Source organism: Balaenoptera ricei, chromosome 14, assembly GCF_028023285.1.
Source record: "Balaenoptera ricei isolate mBalRic1 chromosome 14, mBalRic1.hap2, whole genome shotgun sequence".
Classification (NCBI taxonomy): Eukaryota; Metazoa; Chordata; class Mammalia; order Artiodactyla; family Balaenopteridae; genus Balaenoptera; species Balaenoptera ricei.
Window position 1 is genome coordinate 17,598,646 of NC_082652.1, and position 23,977 is coordinate 17,622,622.

Here is a 23,977-nt window from a genome sequence, read left to right on the forward strand (position 1 = left end):
GCTGGGCTGGCCCTGTGCTGCAAGCAGGGGCGCGGGGGGAGCAAGAGTGAGCCCAGAAGGGGAGATACACACACCTAGGATTGGTACGATCTGAGTGACAAGGGCTGCCCTACGGCCTCCTGGGCCTGGTGGAGTCTAGGAGGAGGGCAGGGCATTCACATTCTTGGACCTGCTCTCGGGGAACGCCCATCACAGCCAGCTCAAAAAGCCCCGCAGTCCCAGGCTTTTTAACATAACTATTTAACGAGCACCCACTATGTGCTAGGCACCTGGATACAGCCTAGCCTGACTCCCACACCCCCAACACACACTTTCAGCAGAACTACATTCTGGGAGGGCCTCTCCTTGCTGTATCCCCAGCTCCTAACAGGGCTCTAACCTGGGCCAGGTGCAGAACAGGTGATCAATAAAGCACTGGAATAACCCCAGTGGAGAAGCAGGATAGTACAGTGGTTAAACAAGCTTGAATATGGCCTCTCCCCCTTGTTAGTCACCTGATTTGGAGCGAATAAATTAACCTCCCTGTGCCTCAGATACCCCATCTATAAGATGGGGGTAATAATAGTACTTACTTACCTCATGTGGTTGCCACAAAGACTAAAAGATTTAATAATGTAAAGTGCTCAGAACATGCTCAAAATGTGGTGGTGTTAGTATTGTTTGTTATTATTAGAAAAGCAATACTGCCTGGGCCATATATTCTCAGCAGGGGGAATACTGCCCCCAAGAGGGCAGAAACTGATTCTTGAGGATGGGGGCAGTTTTCCTTTCTTATGTATAGAATAGAGCACAGATACATATATATATACGTCTGTGTGTGTCTGTATATATATACACACATACACACACACTGCATAAACAAATATATGGTGAATCTATGGCATTAACTTTTCATGGTGGGAGACGATTAGGAGAAAGAACAACTAAAAAGGCTCCTCAGAGGGGCAACAATACATTGAGAACACTGGCCCAGGGGTAATAGCTCTGGAGCCAAACTGTCTGTGTTTGAATCTCGGTGCTAGGATGTATGAGCTGTGTGGCCTTGGGCAAGCTGGTTAACCTCCCTGCGTTTTAATGGCCTCATCTATAAAATTCAAATAATAATAATGTCTACCTTATAGGGATGTTTTAAATAATAAATAAGTTAACCTGCTTGGAATAGAGCCTGGCGCGTAAGTCCTCAGCAAGCATTTACCACGATCACCATCAATATTGTAATTATTATCACCAATTGACACTATTTTTTTATTGAAGTATAATTGATTTACAATGTTGACACTCTTTCTTTAATGCCCAGCTCAAACATCATTTCCTCAAGGAAGCCCCCCGGCCCCTTCTCTGTGCTCCCTCCGCCTCTCCCCTCCCCAGCTCGGCGAGCAAGCGGTGCAGAGCACTGGAGTCTGGCACAGATGCGCAGCTGAGTCTCCCTTCCGGCTGTCGGTGCCTCCTTGTCTTTGTTTTTACTTATCGGGTCCTCTGCACAGTCCAGTGGGCTGTGCGCTGCACAAGGACACCACACCTAAGGGCACAGCATTTATATCAGATAGCCATAGGCCTGTACGCTTATTAGGATGATGGCCCAGAACGCGGGGGTCAAGTGTTTGGTTCTAACAATGTCAATGCGTGACGACGGTTCCACGTGTGGCAGTGAGTGTCTTAGGCAAGGAGTACCTGTTTCTAATTCACACAAAAGTACCCAACAGCCTCGGGGCGGCCCTGCCCAGAAGCCAGCACAGGGTCTGCACACAGCCAGGTGCTCAGTGAACGCTAGCTGAGCAGACAGAAGGAAGAGCCGCCCAGCACCCCTCCGACTCTCCCTTCCCTTCCCCCACGCCACCGCCCCCACCACGTCCCAGCTGCACGTCACCTGGAGACCACTGTACCCGAGACCCTGCCATCCACACCGCCTGCCATCCCCACCAGGTGCTCCAGGACCTGCTCGCAGCAGGTGGTCTTGCCAGCACCGCTCCGGCCCAGGGCCACGATGCTCTGGTCCCTCTGCTGGCTCAGCAGAGCCCAGTACGCCCGCTGGGCCAGGGAGCCAACGTGGGCGGGTAGGCCATCCCGGCAGCTCCTGGGCACCTGCAGGAAGATCGCCGGCATCAGCCTTCCCACCCAGCCGGGGCCCAGGGAGCACTCCACAATGCTCCAACCCGGCCTCAAGCCCAGATCCACGTCCATGCCTCCCATCCTACTCCAGCCTTGTCAGAGACGTCGTGCATTTTTCTGGGGAGAGCCCAGCCTGGAGATCTAGTCCTGCCACTGGCTCGCTGTGAGTCCTTGGGCAGCCTTGGACCCTGCTCTGAGCCTGGCCTCTTCTTCAGCCAATGAGAGGCTTGAACTAGAGCTGCATTAGCTCATGGGGCTCATCTCACTTGCTACACAAAGGACCGGATCGTACCTGTCTGAAATGAAGCAGGTGGATAAAATGGCTCAATTGATGAGTGACATCTGCCATGGAAACAGAATGGGGCATGGGGGAATTGGCGGTACCTGTGCTATGTATTTGCTATAACAGATTTAGATACCGGAAGCCCCTTTGACTTCATTCATTCATCCATCCATACATTCATTCACTCAGTAAAAAAAAAAATATTCATCGAGTGTCTACTACATAGCAGGCACTAACCCAGGCACTGGGGGCACAACACTACTCAAGGCGAATAAAGGAAATCTCTGCCAACCGTGAGGAGATATCATTATACACCTATTAAGATGGCTAAAAAACCTGTTTTTAATTTTTTTGACACACTACCAAGTTCTGGTTGAGATGCAGAGCAAGTGGAATTCTCCCACAATGCTACACAATACAGCCACTCTGGAGAACAGCTTGGCAGCCTCTTTTACAGTGATATGTACACTCGTCATACAACTGAGCAATCCCACTCCTAGGTATTTACCCAAGAGAAATGAACATTTGTGTTCACCAAAAAACCCTCTGTCGCTGGTTATATTGAGTAGGTATTCAAAATCATCAACAAACTAGAAACAACCCAAATGTCCCTCAACTAAAGAACTAAGATAACCAACCACCCTGGTTTTAGCACTGAAAGTTCCATGTCCCAGAAAAACCATTCCCTCCCACGGAAACCAGGACAACTGGTCCCCCTCTGAACAGATAAACAAAGCTGTGCAATAAAATACAATAGAATAAAAGAACTAACGGCTCACAGCTGCAACAATATGGGTGAATCTCAAAGGCGCTGTGCATTGTGATAAGTGGAAGAAGCCGATTCCAAAGGTTACACGCAGTACAATTCCATTTATATGACTTTTCAGAAAAGGCACAACTAGGGAAAAGGGACAAAAGAACAGATTAGTGGCTGCCCAGGGTGGGACATGGGGGAGGGGATGACCACAAGGGTATGGAGAACTTTTGGGGGTGATGGGAACTGTCCTGTAATTGATGGCAGAGACAGTTTCACAACTATACGTGTTTGTCAAAAACTTACAGAAGTGAACGCTAAAAAAGGTGACGTTAACTGTATGTAAATTATACTCAATAAACCTGACTTAAGACAAAAAAAGCCCTGCCTGTAGAGCTTGCTTTCATTTGGGAGAAGACAGATGATAAAAAATCAACTAATTAAATTATACTGAACGGGAGTCATTTTAAAGCCATGAGCTTGGATGAGATCACCAAGGAAGTGGGTGGTTAAAGAGGGAGAGAGAAGAGGTGTAGGGATGGGGCACCCAGACTTGGAGAGATCAGGGACCAGCAAAGGAGGCTGAGAGGGAGGGCCAGCGGGACAGAAGGAAAACCAGGAGAGCAGAATTCCTGAGCTACGGAAGGGAGTGATGGCAGGAGGAGGGAAGGACCAGCCCCTGAAGTGCTGCTGAGGGTCAAGTCAGAGGAGGCCGGAGAATTGTCCGCTGGGCTTGGCAGCATGGAGGTCACTGTGACCTTGACAAATGTCTGCTTAGCCTGGTGGTTTTCAGGGAGAACGGAAGAGGGCGGTGGAGGTAGTGAGGGCAGTAGAAAAGCACCAAAGGGAGCAGGGAAACGGGCCTGGCTGGAGGAGGACCTTGGAAGCCCAGGATGCTAAGCGGGTGACAAGTGGACTAGCATCCACCCTCCCAGTGGCTTGGCAGGACCAGGGGCACAAACTCCGGTGTGGCGGCCCTCCCCCTCCCCGAACCCCCAGCCTGGGGCTAAGGAGCACCCCCAGTGCACTGTTGGCCTTTCCTACCCCGAGGCCCCCAGGAACAGCAATGAGTCCCCATCCTGACACAAATCAAAAGGCTCACAGACCTACTAGAGAATGGACCTGAGGATATGGGGAGGGGGAAGGGTAAGATGTGACAAAGTGAGAGAGTGGCATGGACTTATATACACTACCAAATGTAAAATAGATAGCTAGTGGGAAGCAGCCACAGAGCACAGGGAGATCAGCTCGGTGCTTTGTGACCACCGAGAGGGGTGGGATAGGGAGGGTGGGAGGGAGGGAGATGCAAGAGGGAAGAGATATGGGAACATATGTGTATGTATAACTGATTCACTTTGTTATACAGCAGAAACTAACACACCATTGTAAAGCAATTATACTCCAATAAAGATGTTAAAAAAATAAATAACTAAAAAAGGCTCAGCAGGACCCCAAAGCTGGCAAAGTAGGACAAGCCGCCACACTGGCTGGACACAGCCTAAGGGAACGCAGCGGGCAGGGGGTCCTGAGGTCCGAGCCTCGGAGCCACCTCCCGCTTTGGAAACATAAAGTTCAAGGGCCAGGCTATCCCAATCGTCAGCCTTCTCAGGCCTGCAGGGGAACAGGGAGGATTCTGCAGACCCAGGCCCCGCAGTCACACACAGGTACCCCTGCATGCTTGCACACGGGCACGCTCAAGGGCACACGCACCCAACAGCTGCAGAGGCCTCTGCACACAGGTGTGCCCATCTACACCCCACGCAGTCACAGCACACTCACCCCAAAAGAGGCCTGCACCCCCAGGCACGCACCCAGCTCCCAGCCCCCCGGCAGGCCCAGACCCCCAGGGAGAGAGGCCCCCAGCCCTGCCTGGACCCCTCCTAGCCCATCTTCAAGGAGGCCTCAGTCCCAGCCTCACCGCAGGTCTCTGCTCCCACCTGGTGGCCATTTGAGGAACCAGAGGGGACTCAGCCAAAGACAAGGCAGCTGTGGGTGTGGGAGGCAGCGTGACTTGAGGGGGACCCACGCCCACCGCAGGGTTACAGGGGCTTAGGGGGATCACGGGACTCAAGTTCCTCCTACCAGGTTGGGTCCCAATCCCCGCACTTTTAGGCTCTTTGACCCAGGCCGTGTAGCAGACGCCGCAATCGAGGACAGTCACGGTCGAGAGAACTGGGCTTGCGGAGAGACCTGTGACAAACACCCCTCCCAGGGGCCCCTGAGGAACGAGAGCAGGCTCTCAGGGCCTTGGGCTGCAGTAACACAAGCACAGCCTGCCTGGCAAGGGAGGGGAGAGTGCAGCGTCGCCCTTCCAGGCTAATGAGAACCTACTGTAGAGCACAGGGAACTCTACTCAGTGCTCTGTGGTGACCTAAATGGGAAGGAAATCCAAAAGAGAGGGGATATATGTATATGTATAGCTGATTCACTTTGCTGTACAGCAGAACTATGCTCGAATAAAAATTAATCTTTTTAAAAAGGTGCCTTTTGTTATGTTAATGAGGTGACTTTTGGAAAGCCAAATATATATGAGATGACCAAATATATATATAATTTTTTTTTCTTTCTAGATTACCAGTTTATTATAAAAGGATCTAACTCAGGAACAGCCATATGGAAGAGACGCACAGGGCAAGGTATGGGGAAAGGGGTGCAAAGCTTCCATGCTGTCCCACCCGGCACCTCCCTGTGTACACCAATCCAGAAGCTCTCCAAACCCCATTCTTTTAATTTCACTGAAGCTTCGTTATGTAGACAGGATTAACTGATTCAACCTCAAGTCCCTCTCCCCTTCAAGGGGGTGGGGGGAGGGTGGAAGAGACTGAAAGTTCCAATCCTCTAATTCTGGTTGGTTCCCCTGGCAACCAGCCCCTTCCTTAGGGGCTTTCCAAAAGTCACCTCATTAACACAAACTCAGGTGTGGTTGAAAGGGTTTTGTTAGGAATATCAAAAGACACTCCTATCTGGAAATTGCACGGGTTTTAGAAGTTTTGTGCCAGGAACGAGGGACAAAGACCAAATATATATTTTATTATACCGACTCCCTAATACTAAATCTTACTGCTAATAAGGTAAGTACAATTAAACCTACAGTGAAATACCATTTTCACCTATCAAATTGGCCACATGGAAAAGTTTGCTATTACTCTGTGTTGGTGAGGACACTGGGGAACAGGCAATCTCATACACTGCTAGTGCAAGTATGAAGGGCAGCATCTACTGAAATTTTCAATGCATATTTCCTTTAATCCAGCAAGTCCACTTTTGTGGGCAATTCAGAACCCTCTCTAGAATAAGGGTCAGCAAACTTTTTTTTTTTTTCCCCAAAAAGGGCAAAAATGTAAATATTTTAAGCTTTGGGCCATGTGGGAGATGACCAAATACATAAATTTTTGGTCTGAATGACCAAATATGTATTTTTCTTCATAAATCACAATATTGCACCCAGCTCAATAAAAATCTCCAAATGCTTTGCACATCAGCTGGCTTTGACAAGTCTTCACCTCTCCCCCCACCCCCTTCCTCTCTCCCTAAATCATGCTCTGAGTGTTTCTTGAAGAAACAGAAAAATCTTGGCTCCTCCAGCACACTGCCTCTCCACTCTCCATATTTGTGGTTGCCTCACTGACCCAGGTTGGCCACACGTCCCTTGCCAGCCACCTTACAGCCTGGTGAGATCCTGGACCTCCCAGATGGGCCTCCTGGCCTAGGGATGAGCAGTAATATTTCTCTCAAATGCTAGCATCTACTGATGTGTAGTTGGGGACTGCCTGGAGTGTTGTATTGAGAAGGATCCTGAGCTATGGCTGAACTAGCAAGAAAGTGTGTGGTGATCGACCAGCAATGTCTGCCATGGGCGCAGGAATGGTTAGGAGTGGTGCCTGTGCCAAGTATTTGCCATTTCCAGACTGGTGCTTCCCCTGCCACAGTGAGGCAAGAGACTGGTCAGTCTTTTGCTGGGAGGCTCCCCTGATTGCTCCATCACAGGGCTGTCTTTCTACCCCTGCTCCCTTGTTACCTGGAGTTTTGCTGTCTAATACAGCAGCCACTAGCCACATGGGGCTATTTAAATTTAAATTAATTAAAATTAAATTAAAACTTCAGGGGCTTCCCTGGTGGCACAGTGGTTAAGAATCCGCCTGTCAATGCAGGGGACATGGGGTTAAGCCCTGGTCCGGAAAGATCCCACATGCCGCAGAGCAACTAAGCCCGTGCACTACAACTACTGAGCCTGCGCTCTAGAGCCGGTGAGCCACAACTACTGAAGCCCGCACACCTAGAGCCGGTGCTCCCAACAAGAGAAGCCACCGCAATGAGAAGCCCGCGCACCGCAATGAAGAGTAGCCCCTGCTCGCCGCAACTAGAGAAAGCCCACATGCAGCAACAAAGACCCAATGTGGCCAAAAATTAAAAAATAAATAAATTTATTAAAAACCAAACCAAACAAAAAAAGCTTCAGCTTTTCAGTTGCACCAGGCACTTTCACATGTTCCACACGTGGCTAGTGGCTACCATATTGGACAGCAGAGATACAGAATATTTCTATTATCGAAGAAAGTTCTGTTGGACAGAACTAGACTAGATCAGGGTTTTCAATAGGTGGTGATTGTGCTCACCCATGGACGTTGGGCAATGCCTGAAGGCATTTTTGGTTGTCACAGCAGGAGACGGGGTGCTACTGGTACCGACCAGGTAGAGGCCAGGGATGCTGCTAAACGTCCCACAATGCTCAGGACAGTCCTCCCACCACAAGGAATTATTCAGTCCCAAGTGTCAATAGTGCTGAGGTCAAGAAACCCTGGTCTAGAAGAATCATGTCAAGTGGAGAGGAGCGTTAAGGGGAAAAAAGGGCAAAATAATCTTGCTTCAAACAATAAATAGATGTGATATAGAAAGAATTGAGAAAATGAGTCAACCCACTGTTGACAGAAGAATAAGAGGAGAAGTCATTCCTGGACCCATCGCCACTTAGTGGCTCTGTGACCCCAGGCAAGTCACTAACCCTCTCTGATTCTCAGTTTTCTCCTCGATAAGACTGGAACAGTATGATGCCCCCTCCTGGACTGTCAATGGATTAAATGAGATAATGAGTTTGAATAGGCTTTGTTATCTGTCCCTGTGGAACAGTGTTGCATAATTGGTTATCTTAGCTCACGTTGTTTATTAGACTAGACTAAATAAACAAGTCTCTGGCAGCAAGGCACCAAGTCCCACTTTCATTTCACTCTACATGACCTTGAGTCACTTAAGCCTCTAAATCTCACTTCCTGATCTGTAAAATGGGGCTAATCACTCATGCCCAAACTCACAGCAATATCCAGTGTGAAGGAGACATTTAATCCCAGTAAGCAACCATCTCTCTCTCTCAACTCGACAGCTAATCTGGTTGCCGTCCATGAAACTGAAATTTAAACCCCAGCTGGTACCCAAGAAACAGCTGAAAATGCATGCAGGCAATCTTTTATGGGCAGAGATGAATTCCCTTGGGACCCCGGACCTTGAAATCCCTGACTCCCTGAGCGTGAGTACTGGCCGAGTATTTGGTAAATCCACCTCACCGATACTCGAAGATCTTTCCTTTATTGCCAGAAACTGTACTTCTTCAAAGTAATTAAGTAGCAGGGAGAAGCACAGTGTAGAGCAGGAAAGGAAAATTACGGAGCTGGGTGAGTCATGCCGGGGCCAGGGGAGGTGATTCAGGTGAAGATGATGTTGGCTCTGGGTCCTTCAGAATGAATGGTGTACACGTGTGTGTGCGCGTGTGTGTGTGTGTGTGTGTGTGAGAGAGAGAGAGAAGAGAAGGGAAGGGAAGGTGAAGGGAAGGGAAGGGAAGGGAAGGGAAGGGAAGGGAAGGGAAGGGAAGGGAAGGGAAGGGAAGGGAAGGGAAGGGAAGGGAATTGGAGAGACTCACTTCTGCCTTGATGGTTATGAGACATCCTAGCAGCTCTCATCCCAATGAGCTTGTTTGTGTAATAAAGTTCATTTTTGTTGAAACTAGAGCTGAGATTTAATCCTTTCGTTTGAGGCTTGGAGGATGATGGTGGAGAAGGTTTTGGGGGTGGGGGTAATAGGAAAAATTGGGTTATTATTCCTAAAATGGGGAGCCCCAGGCTGTTCCCTGAATGCCAAACTTGAAGGCAGGGGCTGTTCTAAGCCCAATGCCGTCACTGCAAAGCTATGTGTCCTTGGGCAAGTCGCTAACCCTCTCTGTGCCTCGGCTGCCCGATCTGTGAACAGGTGAGCTGGATTTGACAGCACCCAGGGGGCCCTCCACTTGCCGACTTTCTCCATTTTTCAAATAATTCAATTTCACATAGCTTAAATATTAAGGATACCGTGAAAAGACATGGAGGAAACTCAGATGCATGTTACTAAATGAAAGGACCCATCTGTAAAGAGTATGTACTGTAGACTCCAACTATACAGCATTCTGGAAAAGGCAATACTGTGGAGACAGTAAAACGATCAGTGATTGCCGGGGGTTGGAGGGAGAGGGGGATGAACAGGCAGAGCACAGAGGATTTTTAGAGCAGTGAAACTACTCTATAGGATACCATAATGATGGATACATATCATTATGCATTTTCCAAATCCATAGAATATACACCACCAAGAGTGAACCATCACAGACACTATGGATTTGGTGATAATTACGTGTCAGTAAAGGTTCATCAGTTGCAATAAACATCCCACGCTGGTGGGGAACGTTACCACGGGGGAGGCTGTGAACGTGGGGACGGGGGTGTATGGGAATCTCTGTACCTTCCGCTCAATTTTGCTGTGAATCTAAAACTTCTCTAAAAAATAAAAGTTATTAGTTAAAAACATTTAAGGATATGCCATATACCACAGTCACCATACAGCGACTAACCACCTGCTTAAACCAGCCCATTCAGACAGTCGTTTGTATCTCCTAGGTAAACCAGGAGCTGCTGAAGGGCTGTGTCATCAAGGCCTAGAAGGAACCTAGCCAGAGTTCCCATCCTTTTGGCTGTGCCGGGAGGTTCTGTCCGGCGTTGGGGTCTTTTCATCTCATCTCACAAAGCTCCCAGAAGCACTTGGTCTTGCCCCTGGCTGAACACGGGCCTTATGAAATTTTGCAATAATCAGACCCTAACAGAGGACAGTGCGTCTTTTCCATGTCTGTGATACCATGAGTTTTGACAAGGTGGGTGCTAAGCAGCAGCCCCCTGGGGTTTTGTCGGCTCCCACAGAGGAAAGGCGTTTCTCCAGCTTTGGTGGGCACCAGACGTGCCCATCAGGTTTGAAACCTGTGAATTTCCGGGCCCCTTCCCCCCAGGACCGCTCAGTAGTTCTGAGATGGTCCCGGGAATCTGCATGTTTAACACCCCCCCACCCCCACCCCCGCCCCGTGAGGCCGGTGGAGATAATCAACGACCCATCCTTGGAGAAACGCTGCCCTGGATGTTGAATCCTGGTTGCCATCTCCAGGATGGTCTTGCCAAGGCCCTCAGGGTTTAGAAGGCGAAACCAAAGCTCAGATCCCGGAAGGGACTGCTCCGAGGTCGCAGAGTCAGCGGAGCCCAAACTTGGCTATTCAAGGTCACCGGGCCTATGTGCAGGTGCCACCAGACATCTGCACTGGTGACATGCAGCCCCTCCAAAGTCAGGAGACCCTCCTTCTCCTCCTCCTCCGTCTCTCTCTCTGTGTCATTATTTTCTAGAACTCATCCACAGCCTAAACTACACAGCCCCCCCTGGACGTATCACCCAGATACAGGAGAGCCTGAGTCAGTAGCAAAGACAACTCTGAGGGAACCACGGTCCTGTCAGACACAGGAAGCCCCAGCGGGCCCCTCGGCCCCCCTGAGCCGGTGCACTGAGCGGGCCAGGCATCTGCTCGGCCGGCCGCAGAGTGAAAGCGGCAGCCCAGTTCTCCTGGCCCGGCGGGTCGAGGCCAGACTGGAACCGACTGGACTTTCCCTTCCCGGCCACCTCTACGGAAAAGCCTTCCCAAGGCCACGGCCCTGAGGCCTAACTCCAGGGAGGGAGCTCCATGTGAAGACACAGCCCCTCCCCACTGTGCCCACTGCCCACACCACCCACCGAGGCCTGTGCCACTTCTCCATTCAAAGAAATGCCCACAACGGGCGAGCCAGAGAAAACCCCTCCTCTCGGACAGAGGATCAAGTCAGGGCCACATGAAACTCAAACCTCCATCCACCATCCCCCTTCCCGCCCCATGCTTATTTGGAAGAAATGGAATAAAAAACCATTACAATCAAGGCTTAGACTCAACAGTGTTGGAAACGTGAAAGGGGAAGCGTTTGGCTTCCTGACCATCAACTGACACCCAGTTAAGCAGAAACCACTGGTAGCTGAGGGAAAATACGAACCCCTGCCGCCTGGCGGCTGAGATTCCAAAGTGAAGGTTATCTCATGACTCTAAATATATTTAATAATTAGCAAACAGCTGGGGCCTGACCAGGGTGATCTTTAAAAGTATCCCCTCACCCCAGCGTTTGGTCACAAAAATCCTTCCATGAAACACTCTTGTTTTCTAAGCAGGCAACCAGCCAAAGGGAAGAGGGCTCAGAGGCCGAAAGGCCTGAAATAGATGGCAAGACCAGAGGCCACCGCAGCCCCCAAAGCACATTCTGGAAAATTAGGCCTATCCGCTCACAAGGCGCGCACCGTCAAACCCAGCCCGACGGTACCTTCTCCAGCCGGGGCTGAGGTCACGGGATCCACTCCGGTCCGAGGGGTCTCCGCAGGTCCCAGCGCAGAGACCCACCAGGCCAGGAGAGCAGGGACAGAGAAGAAATGGCAGCAGCTCCCCGCCCGGCGCCGGCACTCATACCCCCTTCCCTGACTGCTCCTCTCCGTCCTCCCCCACGCCAATGTGATAGCAGCAGCTGAGTGGACAAGTCATTTCTAAAATTAGCCGCTGAGCTCCAGGTCTGGACAGGAGGCAGCAGCCCGGGGTGGCCACTGACCAGGCAGTCGGAGCGCATGGACGTATTTGGCGGTGCGGAACAGGGGCGGGGACAGCTCCCGACGCCAGCGCCTTCGCCCCCGCCCCCCACCCCCACGCCCCACGCCCTCCCCGCCCCCACCCCCACCCCCCGCCCCGGCCCCAGCCGGAGGCACAGCCATACTCCCGCCCCTGCTCCACGCAGATAACCGGAGGCCACAGCAGCTGGGTGAGGAGGAGCGCCCGGCTCCGTGTCCCGGCTGGTCCCGGGAAGGAAATAGCTCGACCGAATGCCGGTGTCTCTCGGTGTAAGGAAGATGCAGCCGCTCTCGCTCACCCGGACACCAGCCTGAGGTCTTTAATGAACTCACGTCCTATTTTCGACAACCCTAGGAGATCGGGCTTTCCCCATTCCCATGTCGCAGATGGGTAAACGGAGGCACAGAAAAATGAACCGACTTACCCAAAGCAGTGGAGAGCCAGGAATTGAACCCACGTAGTTCTGACCCCAGAGGGCACAGTCTTAAACAGCAAACAGGATGCTCTAAAAGAGTGCTCTGTCCACTGCCTGCGTGACCCACTCGGCTCCTTGGACTCTAATCAGTAGGAACTGGTAAGAGGCCAGATGAGAGATTCAGGCGAGGCTTTACTGGGGCTCATGCTGCAGCACGAACAAGGAACAGGTGCCCCTGCTCGCTCCCCAAGGAGGGCGGGCTGATTCCTTAAATGAGGTGAGGGTAGGGGCAGATCAGTGGGTCGGGCAGGAGGCGTAGCCTAGGTGGTCTGCCCACCCGCTCGTGGTGCCGAGCCGTGTGCAGGGATCATGCGCAGTGCCGGCTTTTGCTCCCGGCACCTTAGAAATGGCGGTTGGTTTGCCGCCTTTCTGTATCTTATTGTTCCTAATTACCCCAGTTGCGCATGCTTGCAGTTAATGTTAGTCCCTTATAGTTCCTCTGTATTCTGTTGCTCCAGAAGACGTTTGTCCAGGTGCAGACACTCTGGTAAAGGGCCCCAGGTCTCGGCCTATCTCACCTGGAAGGAGAGAAGTAGGGGCTTCCATAGATTAAGTATATCGTGCAGGTCCACACAGCTAGCAAGGGGTAGAGTCAGGACTCAAATCCAGGTCCTGCTGACTCTGAAGCCCACGGTCATTGGAACATGACATGCTGCTTCTCTGAAGAATCATTTCAACCATCAGTACATGTTGTAACTCTGCTGTTCGCATGGCTGATTGAGCAATAGTTTTCCAAAGGAAACTATTATTTTCTTCTGGCTGTTGACAATTAGCGTTTGACAGAAGTTCATAGAAACACAAAGTAACGCCAGCTTTGGAAATGGCTATCTATACAATCAACATGAGATTGAGGAGGGTCCCCAGCGGTCCCACGGAGGGTGGTGTGGGACATCTTAGGCTGCTCCACACAAAGAGGTTGAAGATGACAAGTCCCCTCGACCTATTTTCTCCATGTCGTGCTGGATTATCTAACACTGAAACATGAACCCACCTCGTGCCACGTCCTGAAACTCATTTCATGGTGTTTTTCTTCCTCTTGTATCTTTTCATGGCTGTTGGTCTTAAATGGTGGGGTGGATCTCTGGGCCAGGGGCTGGGGGTGCTTCATAAGCTGAGACCTACAAGGACGGTTAAGTTAACTTGGATCTGTCTGCCCTGAGGGCCCCTGGCAAGTCTGCTTTATTCCCCTGGTACCCGTGGTGGTAGATTTTCAAGTGTTGCTCTGACTGTGCTATGATTTAGGGAAGCCTCGTAAGCAACATTTTGTCACCTGGTTGAGCATTTATCTTTCTGTCTTGAGGCTCTGTTCCCTAGGTGTGGGAGGAAAGGACTAGAAAATGAACTGGCCCTTCTGGTGCTTCCGGTGCAATTAGCATGGCATCACTGGTGCTATTCTTCAGGGTGTCCAGGTGGTCTAAGTGGCTGTAGGTCATCTTGGGCAAAGACTCAGGGAATCGTTACTGATCACACCTGCCCTGGGGTTGCTGGTCCTTCATCCTGGACACCTGACCTCTTCTTCCTCAGGTAGTGAGTTCTGGGTCCACAAAATGGCCAAGGGATTGTGACGATTTATTGGGACAATTGACTTCAGTCGCTTGATTATCCTTTATTTTCTTTTCTGAGTGGAACCCTTGTTGGCAGCTCAATGTCTTTTGCTCCTTGGGGTGCTATTCATCATCTCCATCCGTCCTTTGAGCTAGGAGCCCCCCGCTGCTCCCAGGACCTCATCACACACTAGGATGATTGCTTCCACCCAGCGTCTGATGGTTAAGTGCTATCATCGGCCTCTTTCATTTTGAGGCTCCTACCATCCTCACTGCCATCAGAGAGCTGTGTGTGTGTGTGTATGCGTGTGTGTGTGATGATAAACTGGAGAACAGTCTCGTGTGTGCCTGTCCGTTTGACAATCATGAGAATCCTCTCACGTGACCACTGCGGGGCCCGGTGTTGTACGTCATGATCCCCTTAAGGATAAAGGGGAACTGTCTATGTCTCTTTAAGTGTCTGGTACACAGTAAGTGCTCAAAAAATACATACAAAATGAATAATCAAATGTATGGAAACTGAGCTGGAGCAGGTGTCCAAGGGTCTGGTCCCACATCATGCTTTCTCTAGATGTCTGTCCATCTCCCACCAGTCTGTGGTCTCCCATTCACCCAGCACAGGGCCAGGCACTGAGTAGGTGCTCATGGGATCTCTGGAGAACAAAGTAACCGATGAATAAAAGACTAGCCTGGGGTGCAGAAGTGGGAGAGACTCCTGTAGAGGAAACCCCCCGACACCTGCCCTCTGACTGAGGTACAGAGATGACATGTCTGCACAGAGCCTGGCTCAATCCTGACCCCGGGAAGGTGGCCTCGCCTCATTGGGCCTCCAGACTCCCCTCTGTAAAATGCGGATCCTGATCCCACTGACCATTCCAGAGTGTGTGGCCCATGCTAGATACTCAGTGGATGTTTGTTGAGTGACTAAATGACCGAATGGAGATCTGTAAAAGTTTTTCATACCATCGGAGCTGCCAGCAGAGGAGAGCTGCCACTGAGCTTCTCAGTGGGCCTGATACGGGAGGAAAGGGATTATACCCAGTAGGTATCCAGAGTTTAGTGAACAGATGTTTTAAATTAAGGAGTGCCCTTGGCATCAACACCTATGGAAGGATAGAGCACTCTTCTTTCACTCAGTGTTACCTTTTGACATTGGTGCATGTAACTGTGGTTTATTTGGGTTTTTTATTTTATTTTTTGTGTTTTTTGTTTTTGTTTTTAATGTGACTGTATCAAATATATATTACATGTAACCCATACATATAAACTTAATCACTGAGCCTAACTAAAGTGGCACTTGTTTTTTATTGAAGTATTGTTGATTTACAATAGTATCTTAGTTTCAAGTGTACAACATAGTAATTCTAAATTTTTATAGATTATACTCCATTTAAAGTTATAATGCAAAAGGTAAGCTTTTGCGATGGCAACTACAAAGGGCAAATGTATTTGTTAAGCTTATGTAGCTAAGCCTCTGACCGTATGGCCTTATTTTGCATTGAGGGACCAAAATTTACACAAACAAATAGAATGTTCATAATTCTGTTCCTTTCTTTTTCCATTCCTCCTTGGTCATTTCAAGACAGAGAAGTGAAACCATCAAATCTGTCACACAGAAACAATGAGGCAGAAGTTAGGTTTAAAACAGGATCAAGCTAGTAGCCCCTGATGCATCTTCTTCCATCTTTCACTAATATACACATAAAAGGCAGAAAATTTGGAAAATTCCAATGCAGAAAACTATGACTGACAGTCAGGTAGAGACATATTTTACTGGCTATTAAATCAGCACTGTTTCTACACCTGAAGACCTGGGCATTTTACCCACATACCAAAGTTAAAGAATAAAAATGTAAAAAACATTCATTTGGGATATCCATAAGTTAGGCAAAATGTCTCCTTGCCATGATTATCTGCTCTGTCTCCCATTTTGCCTGTTAGGGATCCATTAATATGAGCCACTAAGTAAATTTCCCCTCATGGGCTTTTTTGATTACGTGCATGTCCACAGCTGCGTACATGAGCACAGAGTGAAGCTTCAGTGTTTCATCTGGTTAATCCGATCCCGGGAGATAACCAGCCTGAACAATTTGGACTGAAAACCTTTTTTTCAATCTCCAGTACCCAACATGGTTAGAAAGTGGCCAGGAAAAGAAAGCCTCCCCTTCAGTTCAACACCTGGTTTCCGCCCAGGTAAACCAGCAGGGGCTCCAGGGTTGAGGAAGGCACGGTTTAAGGGGGAGAGTGACACAGCAGTGATCCTTAAGGTGACGTGGGAGGAGCCCTGGGATGTGCGGGAGAGCGTTTCCTTTTCGCTCTACAAGTACAGCCAAAGTCCCTCACATTTACCCTTCGTAGGAAACTTGGGTGTTTTTGGCTAGAATGGTCCTTCAAGATCATGTAATTCAACTCTCTTAATTTAGGGATGAGAAAACAGAAGACCAAAGAGGTTGCCCAGTGACCTTGCTCAGAGCAGGGTCCCCAGGCTGCTCTCTCTCCTCCTGGGCGCCAAGGGGTGACTGGATTTCTGCAGCTCTCAGGAGCGATCCTTGGTTACATATGGCATCAGACCAAGGGCCCTATCACGCGGCTGACCTCTGCCTACGATGCTGACTACGTGCTCCGTAGCTGGGTCTCCCGTCAACTATTTTGTTAAGAGGTTTTCAAGTCGGCAAACACAAATACATTCCAGGGAAACTGGATGGCTCCATGGACCAATCGTGATGTCCTTCTTTCTTGAACCCGCAAGGGACAGGAGGTGTTTCCACCTCAAGGACAGAGGTACCTACCCTACCCTCGACCTGTGGACCTACAAGCAGACAGTTCTGCCCAGGCAGCTGTGGCTCTGGGGCCACCACTTCCTTGGATTTCTGTTTTAAAGTGACATGTACCACGGGGTCTCTCCTGAAGTCTTCATGAGAGTAGGGATGGAGAGTGAGAGGCCGTAACTTCTGGGAGGGATGCCAAGGTCACCCCGGGAGTACATGGGGGAGCCTGGCACAGGTCCTAGAAAACTGGAGACGAGATGGACCTCCTGGCTTTCCCAGACTCTTTTCTGGCACCATGTCTTCCACAAACAGGTAGTCTCCCAAACCTTGATGCTGAAGTTGGCTGTGCTCCAAGAATCCATGAAATCAGCAGAAATGCTTGTTGGCAGTCCCCTTCCCCCTTTTTTTTTAAAAAATAAAATCAGCCTCTGCATGAATTTCCTCCGAAGTTAGGATTCTTACAAATGAGTCACCTCCTGATGACCTAACAGCTTGATAAAGAAATGTAGTTTTTAGTTGGGGGGGGGGGGATAGCACACCGAAGTAAGTCTTTTTGTACAGATCCTTTTTATTGAGGTTTACATAAGCAATTTATCAACACAGAAAACCAGCCCGACTGCCCCCAAATAACCGTGAAAGATGGTGAAACTAACCAACGGTGACACACCACACACAGGGCAGGTGACCGCGGACTTGAACCAGCATCTTACGTGGGATACGATTTCAAACGTGCACTAGTAAACGCATACTAAGAGGCGACCGTAAACCTCCACTGGCACAATCGATGGGAAAAGAGATAAAAACAGATGGTAATTTAATAGGTACAATATCTAGACTTACAATATCGAATTCACTGGCTTCACTTGGTATAGCAATGCACGAGAGAAAACAGATTTATTTCTTAAAGGGCGTTACACTTGGCCATGAACAGAGCAAATATGTGACCACGTGGATGGCTGTGCAGCTAGGGCAACAGGGAGAGAAAAACATCAGCATGTGAGGAGGGACCCCGTCTCACAGGGACCGATCTTCACTCTATTTCACGTGGACCCTTTTAACCATAGACGAGCCCATTTCCCAAACCATTTTGAAACGGCAAGGGGGGAAGAGTCACGTTCGAAAGTGCTGCTCCCAGAAGTGCTGTTTTAAAACCCAGCAGGGCCGTTTCTAAAGAATGTGGAAGCAGCAGCTTCCATTTAGTAGTTGATGAATCAGGTGCAACAGTCAAATCTAGAGGCAATGGCGAGACCGACTGGGGGGACTTGGCACAAGAAGAATCAGAAATGATGCTCTGCAGGTGAACTGCAGCTCCTGAAGGCTGACCACACAGAAGGGATGGTACCTACCTGCCCCGCTCGCTGGGGCCCCTACACGACACGGTGAAATCTACATCACGAGGGAAGGATGGCTATACACTTTCCTGAAATTCTTTTACGATGGAGCCAGTGTAGAATCAAGCATTCGAGGAACCTGTCAACAAGCAGGGGGCCTTCGGAAGAGGTAGATGAAAGCAGTTATTTCACAAGTTCACTGTCAGATGTTACCCCAAGAAGTGCGCTTGCCTCTCAGCACAGATCAGAGGGTTAAGCTATTGTTGAAAACAGTCCGTGGCCGTGAGAAGGGATGTCCACCCCACATTGCTATACGCTTTGTTTCAATTTTATTTTGTGGAAAAAAAAAAAACAGAAACAGAAAAGACTGCATTTCCTTAAATAACAAACTATACAAATAAAAAGGGGCAGAAGCGGTAAGCAATGTTTTTGATGAGAACTGAAGGATTCAATAAATAATATAAAATGCTTTTGTGCTAAAATAGAACTCTTGTTTTTATATATATATATGTAGTTTGGCAATATTTATGCTACCCAGAAAAAAGCCAAATCTATTATAATTTGTTAAAACATAGAAAAATACAATTTAACAATAGAACTAAAAAAAAAAAAAAGGCCAGTGCTTAGCTTATAAACCACATAAATATGTACATCATGGAATATAATCAACTAAGAAACAAGAAGTTGAATTTCAAGTCCTTTGGAATATGAATACACGATTAGAAATATTTCCCCATTCCCTACCGCTTACATGAGAGACATTTTATATTAGGACAAAATTAAAATTGGAAGCATAGTTACCAGTTTTTCAGAGATGATTTTGAGATTTGTTAGATGTAAGAGAGTTTATTATAAGAACGTGAGTCATTTAACTCTAAAATGCAGGGTTTTCCTATATGGTTTTGATGGAATGATACACGTTAATCCATTTTCTATAGTGTGTGCGTGTTTTTTTTAAATAAAGGCAATTTAAAATTTGGGGTGCTACATTTATCAGTAAGTGCTAACCCGGCCAGGCCAGTGAAGTGGACGGTCACTCATGCCCCCAGGCCTTTGGACGCTGCCAGAGTTGGGCATCCCTGTTACTCGGCTGTCAAAGAACAGCTCTCTTAGTCTTTGAGGATGAAGGAAATCTAAAGGCCATTATGACTCGAGGAAGCCAAGAAGTATCATTTTAGACTTCAACTTTTATTCTTTCTACAGTAAATTTTTAAAAATGTGGCCTGGATACAAAAAATTCATATTAACATGAATTTAAGTGATTAATTAATTAAAGCTTCTCAAGTTAACCTGATGTGGGAGCGAAATCATGTTAGAGCTTTAGGAAGAAAAAATGTTTTGAAAAGTAAAGCTCACTCTGCTTGGCTCAAGCAGCAAGCCCAGTCTTGTCACTGTAGGGGGATTACGGTACCTTCAGTGGGTGTGCAGCAATGTCCCCACCTGACTGACAGGGTGACAGCAGCCCACACCCCACCTCTGGCCTTCTCCCCCTCCCCTGATTGGCCGCAAGGCGCACACACCAAGATGGGGCATCAGCTCTGGGTCCCGTGTGCCTTCCCCAAGGGTGCTGGATGACAAGGAGGGGCAACCGGCAACCTCATTTCTACAGAAAGTCCTGGCGGAAAGCAAACAGCCTCTTATAAGTCCAGCAGCTCCATATTCAAAACTAAAGCGACCGAGTCTTAAAATAGTTACTATTCAACTCTTCTTGTTATAAGGGGAAAACCACCCCAAAGCACCAAGTTCAACTGTAACTTCCCTGGTGCTTTATGGTGTAAGGAAATTGGCTTTTCCCAGCGAATTAACTCCTTTTTTCCTTTGCCCCATCTCTACCAGGATCCTGCCTTCTGTGACCCCCACTCCATCCACGTCCCAGCGTGTGTCACAGATCCCAATGAAGCCCAACTCCTCTCTGGGTACAAAGAACACATCCATCCCCTGGGAGGGGAGGAGTTCCTTCCCCAAGCATCTCTGAATGACACAGATATGAGTCCCTGAATGAAACTGAGAAAAATTACATATAAATTAAATCATACAAGATAAGCCTTATCTTACACCAGCACACTGCAAATTTTTTAACATATTTACATCAAGCAAAAAAAGTCCAACTTTGAGAATTTTCTTTTCTTCTTGATAGGTTAAAATTTTGAAACATCAGAAAAATCAATTCCGCTGAAAAGTCAAATGTTGTATTCGACTGGCCCAACTATAAATTCTGAATGAAATAAAAAATCATCAGAAAAAAACACACTTTGATCTTCTTGAGAGTTAAACCACATTGTCAATTGGTCAATGATATTTTTTAATGGCCAGTGTGAGCCTTCAAACAATTGTTTCTAGTATCTGTACAGCATATTTCAAAGCGCAAATCAAAGCTAACTCTTGCTTTGAACAGATGGTTGTTTGTGGTCGTTGCTCTATTTGCTTTTCCAGCTTTGTTGCTGTCTTTCTTGAGCAGAACACTTCCTTTCTTCAGCGAGCCTGGACATTTGCCCCTTCTCTTTACATATAGAATTTGAAATTGTCATGTCCGTGAATTGACCAATCAGAGGCACAGGAAGTGAAACATTCACATTAGAAAGTGAAACAACAGCTGATTTCTAGCAGTTTTGCTGAAAAATTGTACTTAAACATGATAGAGAAGGAAAAGCCATGAGCCCCAATGACATAAAGGAATAAATGCACCAAAGAGAATGTTTTAGGTTAAAAAAAAAATAACCTTGGATTCCCAAAAGTTTTTAATTCATTCCATATATGGTGTAGAGTAGAGCAGCTTAATCTATTATTTTTACGCTTTGCTTTAATGATTCCTTTGAATTATGAAATCAAGACACTACTAACATAAGTTTACAAAAATATCAACTTCAATGATTTTTTCTGACAATGTGAAAATATCCCAACCAAATAAATCTAAAATTATGATAACACGTGTGCTCAATTTTGCCCTTTTTAACACTCCAAACGTAGGTAGGGTCAAACATTAAGACCTAAAACAGCCACGTATACCAAGACTCCTAAACCAACCGACTTCTTTGGCCATGGGGGCACCAGGTGCTGGCACAGAAGGGTCCTGGAAGCGCCTTCCATCTGGCAGCAGAAACACTTACCCCCTCAGAAGGGCTGCAGGCACGAGTTCAGGAGGAAGACTGGCCTCTCCAGGCTGCCAAACCCCAAACACAAACACGGACCTCCCCCTAAAAAGCCACTCATCCTAACCTCACAGAGCACTTTTAATAAATCACATCCACGTAATGCACTTCTCAGCCCTGTCGTTACCCATCAAACTTGAGGGAGTGTAAAAGTTCACCTGGAATAAATTTGAGGCGAGGCGAAAGGGCTCTCGGAATATTTCCAATTCATTTTTCTTTTGCAAAGGAAAGACAACCTTATGTTCTACTCCAGAGCTTAAATGATATTTTTCAGAGACGCGAATCGGCGTAGCTGGTGTCCTGGGATGGAACGTGAGACGCTAAGCCCAGACCCTCAAGGAGTTCATGCACCTTCTCCACGCGAGGCTACATCTCTACTCTGTCCAGCAGAGGCAGGAGGCTCAGCGATTTCTAAACTGTAATTACCCATCTCTGAACCACACGTGCTGAGCACATGTGACCTTGTGATGGAGCCAGTAACTACAGCTGTGACAGTGACAATCAACCATGCCTGGGGAGATGCTCACTTGTCATGAACAGCTTTTCTATCTCTGGTGGTTTTTTTTTTTTTTTTACTTTTTTTTTTTTTTTTAAAAACACAATTTGAATACTATTCTTCCCTTTTAAATCAGGGGAATCCATGTAAATAGTAGCCCCCAACTTCTATACTGGAAACAGCAGATAGTAGAACATGTATGCTAAATTCCAACTAGTAGTTGAGATAAATAGTGAACCTCAAAGTTTCTTTTCCAAGGTAACTCCTATGAAATAAAAGGCTCTTTCGGTAATTATCTTCCAAACTCTCAAGATATCGTTTCATTAAAAAGGACTTACTTTCCCAGTGAGTGCGGCACACAAATATAAACACAAAGATTTGGAACCACTAAAAATATCGAGGACAGGATGCAGATAATTACGATGTCAACTTATTTATATTGTTAGTAGTCGACTCAGAAACAGACAATAAAATTGCACTAAGAAAGGACAAATATGTGGACTCTGAAAATTATTGTTATTATTTTTAGTCTGATGACACGGAGGACTTGGCTGGGGAACACACTGGTTCTTATAAACCAGCACTTATTTGGGACATGAAACGAACCACGGGGAGAGAAGGCCACTGGGATCAGGCCGTCGCTGTCACAGAACAACCCGCCAGGGCAGAGAATCATTCGCTAATGACAGTTGAACGACAATGCAAGTCAATATACACAGTTAACCCATTCTGACACATTCGTCTTCAGCATTCTTTTTTCAATAAAATTCATTTTTAAATTATACTAAAAGGTAAAACGGAGTTTCCTTCCTTGACACATCCGTTACCCAGATGCTTCCTGAGGTCAGCCAGAGGGAACCAGAGTTGCTGTGTCTCACGACGGCTTCCATCCAAGCCTGAGATGGGCGCCCGCAGGCGGTCCTGTGCACCCAGGGGAAGTGCACCAACTTGATGGTTTGAAAATGGCTGTGTCACCGTGAGATGCAAACGCCACTGCCTCTCCTGCAGAGCCACGGTGAGCCTCCAACCATCTACCATCTGACGCCTTCGATGTTGAGTGGCTCCCACGCCCTTGGTCCCAGCTGCCTAAGCTCCCGGTCAGAGGCAGGCTGGTACCCGTGGGTGCGGCACCCGCGGGGAGGGCCCAGGTGCAGCCCTTTCAGAAAACCTCTGCAGCTTTCAAGCCCCGAGACAACGAGATGCTGGTTCTCAAGGGCACAGAAGACACCCAGCTGGTCTGCCACCCTGCCAGGACTATGGAGCAAAGACATCTAAACCCAGCAGGGGCCGATTATGGACAGAGCGTGGCAACGCTGGGGCAACCTGAACAGCAGACTGATCCCATCTTGGCAAGCCTGAGATACACTGGATATCGGATGCAAAAAGTGACACAATCAGTAGGAATCATTTCAAGTTCTAGGTTCATCTATAACCAAAAGAAGTGTGTGGCAAAGAAAGAGAACTTCGTTTCTTCAGTAGTTTTGAGGGCGGATGGATGCAATCGTGGCGGGAGGCCCTCAGGAGGGGAGGAGGCGCCCCCAAGCCTGAGGGTGGTCGCCACTCCTAGTAGGAGCATCTCAGAGTCCTGGGTCCCCCCAGCCACGGAGCACCCTGGAGGTGAGCGACTCCATCTCTCATCCTCACACTTCTCCCAAAGGCTCCACTTCGCGGGTCGAGTAGCCCATGCGGACTTCCCGGAGGAGGTGCTGTCTCGTGGGACGCTCCCCGTGCCAGGGGTCAGAGGCCATTGCTGTTCCTGTGGCAGAGGGGCGGCTTCGAGAGCTCCACGATGGCCGAGCGGGATTTGTTGAGGAACTTGGGGGCTCGACGTAACAGCCGCTGGGCCTCGGTGAACGTCTCCGTCAGCTCTTTCTTCCACTGCAGAAACTCCGGGTCACTCTGAAGGCAAACACAAGAGGCGGAGGAGTTGGGACAGTGTCACTGGCTTCGTCGACACACATGGATGCCTCTGGACAGTCCTTGGAACCCCCTTCCCCCCAGGGAAAGCACACCCCATGTCCCACCCCGCGGCCGGTGAGTAATGGGGGGGGGTCACGCAGGAACTTCCTCCAGGGGCCCCTTGCCCAGAAGAGG

The 23,977-nt window shown here is 48.4% G+C and overlaps 1 protein-coding gene and 1 long non-coding RNA gene across 7 annotated transcripts in view; both read right to left on the reverse strand.

Moving 5' to 3' along the window:
- LOC132348257 (uncharacterized) overlaps positions 1-12,052 on the reverse strand; it is a 93,991-nt gene extending 81,939 nt beyond the window's left edge. For 2 of the 5 annotated variants that reach the window (XR_009497398.1, XR_009497399.1), the window contains exon 1: positions 11,825-12,052. This is a non-coding gene — a long non-coding RNA (uncharacterized LOC132348257). The remainder of the gene's footprint in view (positions 1-11,824) is intronic. The other 3 variants (XR_009497397.1, XR_009497396.1, XR_009497395.1) reach the window with 2 other exon arrangements.
- Positions 12,053-20,433: 8,381 nt separating this feature from the next.
- The window catches only part of LOC132347661 (beta-adrenergic receptor kinase 2), a 121,268-nt gene continuing 117,724 nt past the window's right edge, over positions 20,434-23,977 (reverse strand). For both annotated transcript variants that reach the window (XM_059894386.1, XM_059894387.1), the window contains one exon: positions 20,434-23,782. In XM_059894386.1, the coding sequence (XP_059750369.1) occupies positions 23,621-23,782 (162 nt within the window). In that variant the 3' untranslated portion in view covers positions 20,434-23,620. The remainder of the gene's footprint in view (positions 23,783-23,977) is intronic.